Source organism: Bos mutus, chromosome 18 (assembly GCF_027580195.1).
Source record: "Bos mutus isolate GX-2022 chromosome 18, NWIPB_WYAK_1.1, whole genome shotgun sequence".
Classification (NCBI taxonomy): domain Eukaryota; kingdom Metazoa; phylum Chordata; class Mammalia; order Artiodactyla; family Bovidae; genus Bos; species Bos mutus.
This window is the reverse complement of record NC_091634.1, coordinates 54,803,588-54,816,805: the sequence shown is the minus strand read 5'-3', so window position 1 is coordinate 54,816,805 and position 13,218 is coordinate 54,803,588. Positions and strand designations below refer to the sequence as shown.

The 13,218-nt window shown below is 48.3% G+C and overlaps 1 protein-coding gene across 1 annotated transcript in view; it reads right to left on the bottom strand.

The window, feature by feature from the left end:
• The window catches only part of LOC102267266 (polycystin-1-like protein 2), a 107,220-nt gene that overhangs the window by 42,932 nt on the left and 51,070 nt on the right, over window positions 1–13,218 (bottom strand). The window contains exons 19-23 of the mRNA XM_005907887.2: window positions 8,341–8,465; window positions 6,972–7,098; window positions 6,153–6,284; window positions 3,020–3,242; window positions 2,269–2,462 (exon numbers count right to left, since the gene is read on the bottom strand). Coding sequence (XP_005907949.2) covers window positions 2,269–2,462; window positions 3,020–3,242; window positions 6,153–6,284; window positions 6,972–7,098; window positions 8,341–8,465 — 801 coding nt within the window. The remainder of the gene's footprint in view (window positions 1–2,268; window positions 2,463–3,019; window positions 3,243–6,152; window positions 6,285–6,971; window positions 7,099–8,340; window positions 8,466–13,218) is intronic.

Here is a 13,218-nt window from a genome sequence, read left to right as displayed (position 1 = left end):
ACTGTTTTATTGACAGAGTTCACATGGGTCTCACATCTGTGTTTGCTCACTGTTTCCCAATCCTGATCAGTGTTTTGCATCAGCTGGGGTCTTACGCAAACCCTTGGCACACCCAGGAGGGGGGGGGCTGGTTCGGAGAAGAACCCCAAGCAAGTGCCCCTGACAAGACCCTCTCAGCACTAGGCATCCAGGGGCCACACCTGATCCATGCCTAACGTTTTACTTTCCTGGGTTTTCACAAAGACTTGGAGGGCAGTGGCTTTCCTACTCTTTTCCAGCATGACAGCCCTTTTGAAAACCAGAAGCTAATCTGGAAAAAACCAGAAACTCTTCATGAGATTCCCCCATGACAGACGCTGCACCTTTAGTATCCTTTGAGAAAATATGTAAAGAAGAATATAGTTCTCAAACCCCTTGCAATAATTCTGCCTTTACTCCACTGATAAGGTCTGCAGTTCACAGATTTGGAGCTTTCTTTAGTTATTTAGAGAATAGACGGTGGTGATTTTTCCATCCAAAATTGGTGATCTATTTATTTATTTTTCCCCCATTTAATTATTTATGGCTCTCTCTCTCTCTCTGTGCGCGCATTCACTCAGTCATGTCTGACTCTTTGTGACCCCATAGACTGTAGCCTGCCAGGCTCCTACCATTCATGGGACTTCCCAGGCAAGAATACTGGAGTGGGTTGCTGTTTCCTATTTCAGATGGCTCTGTATCAGTATTCATCTGTATCAACATCTATTTCTGTAATGACCATCAGGTTCACAATATTAGGTTAATGTAATTTTGGTAATATGGCACATTCCCACATGACTTTTGTATGCCCCACGTGTGTGTGTGTGCATTAGTATCTGTATATTCTTAAACACATGTAAGCACCTGGACCCCATGACTCCACCCAGAAGCTAGGAACTTCCCAGTAACTTACATTTAGCTAAGTGGTCCTCCCTTAGTCTGTCCTCATGCTCTCAACCCAGAGTGTCTGCCACAGCAGTCACTTTCATCTGTGGAGCACCTACTATGCACCAGGTGCCACACTGAGTACTTTATACTTCTAACCTGGTCTAGATCCCCCCCTGTGGAAAGTGGCAGCCATCCCTTATCCCCATTTTCAGATGGGAAAGTTGAGGGAGGTAGGGGGCCTGTCCAAAGTCATCTTGCAAGTACTGATGACGTGGGATTGGACCCAAGTCTGTCCAATGGCAGACTCCTTGAGGCCAGCCCCTACACCATCCTATTCTGAGCCTCAGGCCTCAGAAGGCAGTCTTCAATGGGCATTCTGTGTCAGCATCGTGGAGATCAGACAAGTCACTTATAGTGAGGACTCTCAAAGGTGGCAACACACTCAGGTCTCATTCACAAGGTACAAAGACTTATGCTGCAAGTGTGGGAAACACGCCGTCTCTTGGACATCTCAATGAGCCCTTGTCTCTTCTTGGTACTTTGGGGAACTGCCATGTGTGGCAGCTGGAAGCCAGGCAGGATTTGACAAGGAAGCCAAAGAGGAAGCAGAAACAAATCCCAAAGGAGCTTGGTTCTGAGTCCCCTTTTGTGGGTCTGCTGGGACCTGGCCTCTTAAACTACTTGTGACTGCTATCATTGGACATATGCACCATTTGCGTCTCATCTATGTCCTCTACTAGACTGAGTGCTCACTGGTTTGACTCATCATTGTATCCCTACCAGTTGGCCTGGAACCTGGTGAACATGTGTAGAATGAATGAAAGAAGGAATATGATCTAGGGGATAGGGACGGGTGTGTGATAAATTTCGACTAGACGTGGAGGTTGTTCCTGGGGAGGGTATGGAAGTCCAGCAGAGGGAAACTGCAGACATCTGCTCCGCTCTGCCCCTCCCCCCCCTCCCCCGCCCCAAGAAGATGGCTTTGGATTGGAAGATCGAAGTGGGAATGGAAGTTTTCCAGACAGGGTAGGGAAAAAGGGCATTCTGGGGGAAAGAACTGCATGCGCAAAGGCATGGAAGAAGGAAGGGGGACACTGATACCCCAGAGATGGCTTCTGATGGCCTCAAACCAATGTCTGCTGCCAGGACACTGTCACAGGCCTTGGCTCCTCGGAGGCAGAGATAAGCTGCCCTGAGACAAGGGTGTGATTGCTATTAACAGAACCACCTGCCTCCAGGGCTCTGGGAGCCTGGGCTAGGCTCTGGAGAAGCAGTGCCTCATGTTGCTTAAAGCTTATGCTCTGGAGACAGACCTGGGTTTGACTCTCAGCTCTACCATCTTCTTTACTTCCCCCTCCTTACCTGGCACCCAGAGCTGTCCCAAGTGCCCTGGACCTCATCCCAGAAAACACAATGGAACAGGAAGGTGGTGATGCCGACTGTGAGGTCCCTGCCTGGAGCTGGCTCCAGGTCAGACTTGAGGATAATAGTCAGATAGTAGACGCCTTCTCCAAAATGCAGGTCCTCTGGGCTCAGGATCCACATGGAGAGCTCATCTGCAGGAAGCAGTGGGTACGGGGGGTGGGGGTGTCCAGGTCAGCCTGAAGCCTCGTGGAAACTGGGTCTAATGTGATAGGAGGGGAGCACCAGGTGCCTGGGCAGGGAAGCAGACACTGATGGTCTCCCCGATGTCCCAGGAGTATAGGAGAGGAGGCACACCCAGCTCAGTGTGCCGAGCAGGCTGCCAAGTCAGACTGCTGAGGGCACAAATTCTGACTTTGCTCCTCCTTGGCTGTGTGACTTTGGACCAGTTACTTAACCTCTCTGTTTTTATCTGAAAAGTAAACATTTCAGTCATCCTCATCCCAAGGGCTGTCATGAGGACTGCAATGAGCTCAGTTCTGTGAGTGTTTGTCAGCTCCTTCAGGACATATAGTTAATTGTTCACCTAGTATATTGCCTGATAATAATACCACCAACAAAAATAAGTACTGAATGTAGCAAGTGTAAAACTCTTTTTCTTTGTTTTTCTCTATGGCTCTGATTCTCAAGTTTTAAGCTGGTCACACCCCCAGGAAGCAACTCAAGAAGCCGCCTTGGGTGGTGGGACTACCTGAAGCAGCTGTGGGCGGGAGGTGAGCCTGGGCATCGTAGCTGGTCTCATTGGGGTGGTAGCCGTAACCCAGGCTGAGCGTGAGTGGGGCGTCAGGTCTCCAGTGCAGCTGGATCCCCAAAGCCGCGCTGCCTGACGTCAGGTTCACCCGCAGAGCTTCAGGTCTGCTCAGGTTCAGCACGGTTGGCTCACCGTGTGTCTCTGAAAGCCGAGGCAGCAGGATCTGTCATCAGAAACAGTCACATCAAGGGTGTGCCAGGACAGGAATGCCGGTGAATATCAGGGTGAGCCCCTGGGGAGCTGAAATCCAACCTGTGCTCTGCTCTTTTCTTTAGTTTCCTGAGGCTTCTATGACAAATGACCACAAACTTTGTGGCTTAAAACAGCACACGTTTTTTCTCTTACAGCCCTGGAGGCCAGAAGCCCCAAAATCAGTCACATGGGGCTACAGTTGTCAGACCTGATTCCTTCTCGGGGCTCCAGGGGGAGAACCCACTTCTTTGCCTTTTCCAGCTTCTGGAAGTGCCTGCAGTTCTTGGCTCACGGACCCCTCCTTGCATCACCCAACCTCTTGCTTCTGTCATCAAACTACCTCCCCACCTCCACCCGCCTGCCGCTTAGAAGGACCTCTCAATGACACTGGGCCCACCCAGGTGATCCAGAATCATCTATTTCAGGATCTTTAACTTAAATCACATCTGCGGAGTCCCATTTTGCCATGTCAGGTGACGTATTCACAGCTCAGGGATGAGGATGAGGATATCTTGGGGGCCTTTATTCAGCCCCTGCTCCTCAAGCTGTGCACCTGCATGGAAAGTGCAGAAGCTTGGCTCTAGGCTCCAGAGCACAGGCTCAGCAGCGGCACACAGGCTGAGCTGCTTCATGGCATGTGGGATCTTCCCAGACCAGGGATCAAACCCATGTCCCCTGCACTGGAGATCAAACCCGGTCCTCCTGTATTACAGGCAGTCTCCTGAATTGCCGGCAGATTCTTAGCCTCTGAGCCACCAGGGAAGCCCTCACTGAGAGGATTAGAACTGTTATTATGTACAAAATCCTTAGCCAAGCATCACATATACAGCAGCACTCAATTAGTTACTGGTATTCCTCTGCTTTTATTCTTACATTAGGACTTCCCATAACCACTCTCCATTTAATCAGCTCTTTAGATTAACTGATGCCTTCCACCCACTATTTATTTATTTAATTAAACAAATTTTTTTGACTGCACCACAAAGGTTGAATCTGGGACCACAGTAGTGAAAGCACCAAGTCCTAACCACTGGACCACCAGAGAATTCCCTCCATCCTTTGTCTTTTTTTAAATATGTATTTATTTGATTGAGCTGGATCTTAGTTGTGACATATGGGATCTAGTTCCCTGACCAGGGGTTGAACCAGTTGTTTGAACATTCTTTATCACAGCATATATATAACCAAATAATATATAGTTTTATGTTAAACTGTATAAAATACATAGTTTTATGTTAAACTACAATGCTTGCAATGCTTATAGCAGGGTGAGGATAATTTCTCTTGATTCTCTTCTTTTTTCTTTTCTCTTTCTTTCTTTTTTTGCCCACACTATGCAGCTTATCACAGACTCTTTCTCTCCCGCGTGCATGTGCTCTTTCTCTTACTCTCTCTCTCTCTCTCTCACTCACTCTCTCTCTCTCTCTTGCTATCTTCTAAATAAAATGGACCTGTAACACTGATTTGCCTAAGAGCTGTAGCACGGTTTGTCCAAGACCCAAGAGCTGTGAGGCGCCAAGAGCTTTAATGTCCGTTGCTCCAAATCTTTGTCGTGACGAGACAAAGAACCGAGGAACATACACTCGCGTGACATCTATGGTGCCTTGACTCGGATTTAACCTGGCTGAAACAACCTCTGCGCGGAAGAGGCCAAGCACAGCAGGAGCCCAACTCAGCAAAGCTCCCGCGCTAGAAGCGGAAGGCGAAGAAACCAGCGCAGGGGAAGGCCCATCGTGCTGGAAACCGGGACAGCGAAAAACGAACTCAGCAGAAAGCTCACGCGGCCCAGTCTCAGATTCCAGAAGACCTCCGGTTAAGGTAAGAGGTCCTCTCTCCTATGGCTGGAGCTGCTACTGCTGCTGCTAAGTCACTTCAGTCGTGTCCGACTCTGTGCGACCCCATAGACGGCAGCCCAACAGGCTCCCCTGTCCCTGGGATTCTCCAGGCAAGAACACTGGAGTGGGTTGCCATTTCCTTCTCCAACGCATGAAAGTGAAAAGTGGAAGTGAAGTCGCGCAGTCGTGTCCGACTCTTTGAGACCCCATGAACTGCAGCCTACCAGGCTCCTCCATCCATGGGGTTTTCCAAGCAAGAGTACTGGAGTGGGGTGCCATTGCCTTCTCCGGCTGGAGGGACCTTTACAATCTCTCGTTTCTTGTTTCCTCGAACCTCCCGCGAACAGGCGGGAGGCAGGGGGCACAATTGAGGGACTCCGGAGAGGCTGCTCCTCAGCATGTCCCAAAGGCGCTATCTGCTGAGCCCCAGTAGCTGTTACACAAGCCGGTAGGGGTTCTTCTGTCCTTTCTCTTCTCTGTGCCAAAGATCAGACCAATGAAACTGTGAGCACCCGTCAGATATTTAGCAAATTTTCCGACGGGCTATGAAGGGGATTCGGAGAAGGCAATGGGAACCCACTCCAGTACTCTTGCCTGGAAAATCCCATGGACGGAGGAGCCTGGTAGGCTGCAATCCATGGGGTTGCGAAGAGTTGGACTCAACTGAGCGACTTCACTTTCACTTTTCACTTTCATGCACTGGAGAAGGAAATGGCAACCCACTCCAGTGTTCTTGCCTGGAGAACCCCAGGGACGGGGAAGCCTGGTGGGCTGCCGTCTGTGGGGTCGCACAGAGTCGGACACGACTGAAGCGACTTAGCAGTAGCAGCAGCATGCAGCTTATGGGATCTTAGTTCTCTGACCAGGGATTGAACCTGGGCCCTCGGCAGTGGAATTGTGGAGTCCTAACTACTGGACCGCCAGGTGATTCCCAGTGATTCTCTTCTTTAGTCATTTTTTTTCATAACCAGCCAACTTTTGGACCCAACCAAGTTGAAAAAGAAGACAGAAGTGCCACCTGACTTCTGAGCACACCCAAAGCCTACCTCGATATACTCTGACAGATTCTTCACAGGGATGAGCTGTCCACTAGGACTGGTCAGAGAGAGGCCACCCACAGTTCCACTGACATCGAAGTGACCTCGGGCTGGAAAGGGGCTCTTGGGGAAGCTCATCATCTGAAACCAAGAACAGAGAGCCAAGGCGCCCAAGGGCCAGAAGGTAACCAGGCCCCTGTGTGAAGGAAAAGGTTTCCCCAGACGGGTGGACAGGAGGCCCTTGTGCTGTGGGGTGAATGGAAGGGCCCTGTCTTTAGCTGCTGCTGTCTTTCCTGGTGTGTGTGTGTGTGTGTGTGTGTGACCTTCAGGGCTCTGACCTCAGAAATCAGGGCCTAGAGACCTGACCACACTTGCTACAGCTGAGCAGTTACTGGACTATGAACAGTGTGACACTTTCTTATAGCAAAGGTGCAAGGTCTCTAAGAGAAAGATGTTTGTCTGCTTCTTGGAGGCTCAAGGAGCCGAGTGTCAGATGTGCCCTAATTTGGGAAGGAAAAAGCCCTGAGTTTATTATTACCTACTTATGGAATGGAGTCTGAGGAGCTTCATTTCCAAGGACTAATTAAACCAGGGCTGCTGGAGAAATTCCACAATACAGTGGAAAGAATGGTCTGGGGAGTCAGAAGGCCTGAGTCTGAATCCCAGCCCTGCCGCTTTGCTGGTCACCTTTGGCAAGTCACTGAACTCACCTGTAAAATGGGCTTGATTAATTTATAGAGCTGTTAGCAACACGAATGGGCAAGCATATGTGCAGGTGCTTTGCAAACTGTAAAGGGCTGTTTCCAAGGGTGTTCTTTCTATTGTTACCCTTATGTCCACAGGCTCCCGATAGTCCTCCATGGAGCCAAGGGAGGGGGCAGTGGGCAGGGTGAAGGTCGCAGAGCTGGCGGCAGCAACATGTACGGAGGAGCCTCGCCAACTCCAGGGCTGTATTCTGTCCACAAGGGGAGAGCAGAGGTGCCGGGAGAGAGAGGAGAAGGTCAGTGTCAGAGGAGGATCTGCCCGCTCTAGCACCGCATGGGGACTAGCTTTGGCATCAGAGCTTCTTTCGTGATCCCCTTAGATCAGCAGTCCCCAAAGTTCTGTCACCAGGGACCAGTTTCATGGGAGCCGAATTTTCCAAGGAGCAGGTAGGGGGATGGCTTGAGGATGATTCAAGCACATTATACTTATTGTGCACTTTATTTGTATTATTATTACATCGGCTCCACCTCAGATCATCAGGCATTAGACCCTGGAGGTTAGGGACCCCTGCCTTACTCAGATGGTTCTGTGTTTGCATCAGTGGGAGCAGCATAAAAGGCAGGTGATGCCTCAAGGCTGGGCAGGTGGCCCCACATGGACAGGGCTTTGGCCTGCTTTCTCTCCTGTGGCACCCCAGTGCATAGAGCAGTGCCTGGCATGTGATGGTGGTCAATACATATTTTGTTCAATGAGTAAATGAGCTTGGATATAGACACTTCTCCAGACCTATCTTTCCAACCTACTTGACCTCCCATAAGACCATCTTTACTGGCCATTGACCTCGTCCCATCTGAGTAGACTGGGGACCTGGTTTCAGATCCCAGTCATGATCACAGTGCTGCTTTGGGAAACTGCCCCTGGGGTCCAGGGCCACTGTGGCAGAGGAACCAAGGCGGGGTGCTCAGTGCCGAGGGTCCCAGCAGTGCCTGCAGCGTCGTCCAGCCCCCGATTGTCAGGGGGTGGCATGGAAGTGGCAGGTCATCCCTAGGTGCTGGAGGAGGGCTCAGTGAAAGGAGGCTGGCACTCCTCGGAGAAACACCTAAGGCCAGAGTGTCTGGAAGTCCCATAGTCCATGGAGCAGCGGGCTTGCCAGACACACTCTGAGTGAGGTTAAAAGTGGGTTGGTCCCCCTCATTCAGCCCCCTTCCCTGCACAGTTCAATAAGACCCGTCTCTGAAGACACATGGGTGGCTCTGACACTGGCCACCCAGTGGCACTTCCCACCCCCCTTCTCATGCTGTACAAACACCCAGTATGGGGCCCTTCTCTCAGTGAAAAGCCCTTCCCACTTCTAGGTCCCATCACTCACCACCCTGCATCCCACCAGGTGGGTCTCCTGGGCTCTGCCTGTCCCAGGGTCTTGGGATGTGGATGTGGAGTGAACCAGGTCAGGGGATGAGCTTTTTGGGTCACCCACAGTACAGCAGATTACCTGTTTGTGTACACAGAGATGGAGGGAGTGGTCACCATGGCCGGAAGGCCCCCGGGCAGTCTCCCCAGCAGGAGGGCAGCCTGCACATGCTCTGCAGCTTCCAGCAGCCGGGACACTGTGGCCATCTGGAAAAGGAAGCAGGGGACCACAGCTGTGGGCTGGTCTCCATATACCACCTCTGGTTGCTGCCACCAAGCTCGTGTGGGCCTGCAGCAGGAGCAAGGCAGAGACTCGGATGGGATGCACTTCACCAAGCACCAGGTACTATAGGGAATCAGGCATAAGCCCTGAGAAGATTCCAAGCTCTGCGAACAGGTGCTTTTACCATCCTGTTTGGCAGACGGCGAGATAGAGGCACAGAGAGGGTGGTGACTTATGGAGGCCATGTGTTGATAAGGGGAAGGCGCAGAACCAGGGGGAGGCTCACTGTGTGCCTGCCTCTGCTGCTCCACTGGGCCCTGATGTCTACCCACAGCCCAGGTCTTACCCGAGGGGAAATGGAAAGTCACAGGTAGAACCATTGCGCGGTTCACTCGGGCTCAAACTCCTCCCCAACCCTGCTCAAGCCTTGAGTGAAGATGTGGCCTCACTGAAGCCAAGGAAGGCGTGAGGACCATCAGGGCTGGACATTTGTGTGGAGTTCCTATCAGAGCACAGATCACGTGTGCATGTGTACGTACATCTGATAGGTGTGTGTACATGTGTGAATGTGACTGTGTATGTGCGTGTTGAGGAGGATTGTGTGTGATTATAAGTATTTTAGTGTGTTTATGTCAGTATGTAGTGGAGAAGGGAATGGCAAACCACTTCAGTATTCTTGCCTTGAGAACCCCATGAACAGCATGAAAAGGCAAAAATATAGGACATTGAAAGATGAACTTCCCAGGTTGGTAGGTGCCCAGTATGCTACTGGAGATCAGCAGAGAAATAACTCCAGAAAGAATGAAGAGAAGGAACCAAGGCAAAAACAACACCCAGTTGCGGATGTGACTGGTGATGGAAGTAAAGTCCGATGCTGTAAAGAGCAATATTGCATAGGAACCTGGAATGCTAGGTCCATGAATCAAGGCAAATTGGAAGTGGTCAAACAGGAGATGGCAAGAGTGAACATGAACACTTCAGTTCAGTTCAGTCGTTCAGTCGTGTCAGACTCTTTGCGATCCCATGAACTGCAGCACGCCAGGCCTCCCTGTCCATCACCAACTCCCAGAGTTCACTTAAACTCACGTCCATTGAGTCGGTGATGCCATCCAGTCATCTCATCCTCTGTCGTCCCCTTCTCCTCCTGCCCCCAATCCCTCCCAGCATCAGAGTCTTTTCCTATGAGTCAACTCTTCACATGAGGTGGCCAAAGTACTGGAGTTTCAGCTTTAGCATCATTCCTTCCAAAGAACACCCAGGACTGATCTCCTTTAGAATGGACTGGTTGGATCTCCTTGCAGTCCAAGGGACTCGCAAAAGTCTTCTCCAACACCACAGTTCAAAAGCATCAATTTTTCAGAGCTCAGCTTTTTTCACAGTCCAACTCTCACATCCATACATGACTACTGGAAAAATCATAGCCTTGACTAGATGGACCTTTACTGGCAAAGTAATGTCTCTGCTTTTGAATATGCTATCTAGGTTGGTCATAACTTTCCTTCCAAAGAGTAAGTGTCTTTTAATTTCATTGCCACAATCACCATCTGCAGTGATTTTGGAGCCCCCCAAAAATAAAGTCTGACACTTTCTACTGTTTCCCCATTTATTTCCCATGAAGTGATGAGACCGGATGCCATGATCTTCATTTTCTGAGTGTTGAGCTTTAAGCCAACTTTTTAACTCTCCACTTTCACTTTCATCAAGAGGCTTTTTAGTTCCTCTTCACTTTCTGCCCTAAGGGTGGTGTCATCTGCATATCTGAGGTTATTGATATTTCTCCCAGCAATCTTGATTCCAGCTTGTGCTTCTTCCAGCCCAGCGTTTCTCATGATGTACTCTGCATATAAGCTAAATAAGCAGGGTGACAATATACAGCTTTGACGAACTCCTTTTCCTATTTGGAACCAGTCAGTTGTTCCATGTCCAGTTCTAACTGTTGCTTCCTGACCTGCATATAGGTTTCTCAAGAGGCAGGTCAGAAGATCTGGTATTCCCATCTCTTTCAGAATTTTCCACAGTTTATTGTGATCCACACAGTCAAAGGCTTTGGCATAATCAGTAAAGCAGAAACAGATGTTTTTCTGGAACTCTCTTGCTTTCTCAATGATCCAGTGGATGTTGGCAATCTGATTTCTGGTTCCTCTGCCTTTTCTAAAACCAGCTTGAACATCAGGAAGTTCACGGTTCACATACTGCTGAAGCCTGGCTTGGAGAATTTTGAGCATTACTTTACTAGCGTGTGAGATGAGTGCAATTGTGCAGTAGTTTGAGCATTCTTTGGCATTGCCTTCCTTTGGGATTGGAATGAAAACTGACCTTTTCCAGTCCTGTGGCCACTGCTGAGTTTTCCAAATTTGCTAGCATATTCAGTGCAGCACTTTCACAGCATCATCTTTTAGGATTTGAAATAGCTCAACTGGAATTCCATCACCTCCACTAGCTTTGTTCGTAGTGATGCTTTCTAAAGCCCACTTGACTTCATATTCCAGGATGTCTGGCTCTAGTTGAGTGATCACACCATCCTGATTATCTTGGTCCTGAAGATCTTTTTTGTACAGTTCTTCTGTGTATTCTTGCCACCTCTTCTTAATATCTTCCACTTCTGTTAGGTCCATACCATTTCTGTCCTTTATTGAGCCCATCTTTGCATGAAATGTTCCCTTGGTATCTCTAATTTTTTTGAAGAGATCTCTAATCTTTCCCATTCTGTTGTTTTCCTCTATTTCTTTGCATTGATTACTGAGGAAGGCTTTCTTATCTCTCCTTACTATACTTTGGAACTCTGCATTCAGATGCTTATATCTTTCCTTTTCTCCTTTGCTTTTGGCTTCTCTTCTTTTCACAGCTATTTGTAAGGCCTCCCCAGACAGCCATTTTGCTTTTTTGCATTTCTTTTCCATGGGGATGGTCTTGATCCCTGTCTCCTGTACAATGTCACGAACCTCCATCCATAGTTCATCAGGTACTCTATCTATCAGATCTAGTCCCTTAAATCTATTTCTCACTTCCACTGTATAATCATAAGGGATTTGATTTAGGTCATACCTGAATGGTCTAGTGGTTTTCCCTACTTTCTTCAATTTAAGTCTGCATTTGGCAATAAGGAGTTCATGATCTGAGCCATAGTCAGCTCCTGGTCTTGTTTTTGCTGACTGTATAGAGCTTCTCCATCTTTGGCTGCAAAGAATATAATCAATCTGATTTCGGTGTTGACCATCTGGTGATGTCCATGTGTAGAGTCTTCTCTTGTGTTGTTGGAAGAGGGTGTTTGCTATGACCAGTGCATTCTCTTGGCAAAATTCTATTAGCCTTTGCCCTGCTTCATTCTGTATTCCAAGGCCAAATTTGCCTGTTACTCCAGGTGTTTCTTGACTTCCTACTTTTGCATTCCAGTCCCCTATAATGAAAAAGACATCTTTTTGGGGTGTTAGTTTTAAAAGGTCTTGTAGGTCTTCATAGAACCATTCAACTTCAGCTTCTTCGGCGTTACTGGTTGGGGCATAGACTTGGATTACTGTGATATTGAATGGTTTGCCTTGGAAACAAACAGAGATCATTCTGTCGTTTTTGAGATTGCATCCAAATACTGCATTTTGGACTCTTTTGTCAACCATGATGGCTACTCCATTTCTTCTAAGGGATTCCTGCCCACAGTAGTAGATATAATGGTCATCTGAGTTAAATTCACACATTCCAGTCCATTTTAGTTCACTGATTCCTAGAATGTCAATGTTCACTCTTGCCATCTCTTGTTTGACCACTTCCAATATGCCTTGATTCATGGACCTAACATTCTAGGTTCCTATGCAATATTGCTCTTTACAGCATTGGATCTTGCTTCCATCAGCAGTCACATCCACAGCTGGGTATTGTTTTTGCTTTGGCTCCATTCCTTCATTCTTTCTGGAGTTATTTCTCCACTGATCTCCAGTAGCATACTGGGCACCTACTGACCTGGGGAGTTCCTCTTTCAGTATCCTATCATTTTGCCTTTTCATACTGTTTATGGGGTTCTCAAGGCAAGAATACTGAAGTGGTTTGCCATTCTCTTCTCCAGTGGGCCACATTCTATCAGACCTCTCTACCATGACCCGCCCATCTTGGGTGGCCCCACAGAGCATGGCTTAGTTTCATTGAGTTAGGGCTGTGGTCCGTGTGATTAGATTGACTAATCTAATGAACAGTTAGGAATCAGCAAACTAAAATGGACCAGAATGGGTGAATTTAACTCAGATGACCATTATATCTATGACTGTGGGCAATAATCCCTTAGAAGAAATGGAGTGGCCATCGTAGTCAACAAAAGAGTCCGAAATGCAGTACTTGGATGCAATCTCAAAAACAACAGAATGGTCTCTGTTTGTTTCCAAGGCAAACCATTCAATATCACAGTAATCCAAGTCTATACCCTGACCAGTAATGCTGAAGAAGCTGAAGTTGAACAGTTCTATGAAGACCTACAAGATTTTCTAGAACTAGCACCCAAAAAAGATGCCTTTTCATTATAGGGGACTGGAATGCAAAAGTAGGAAGTCAAGAAACACCTGGAGTAACAGGCAAATTTGGCCTTGGAATATGGAATGAAGCAAGGCAAAGGCTAGTGGAGTTTTGCCAAGAGAATGTACTGGTCATAGCACACACCCTCTTCCAACATAAGAGAAGACTCTACACATGGACATCACTATATGGTCAACACTGAAATCAGATTGATTATATTCTTTGCAGCCAAAGATGGAG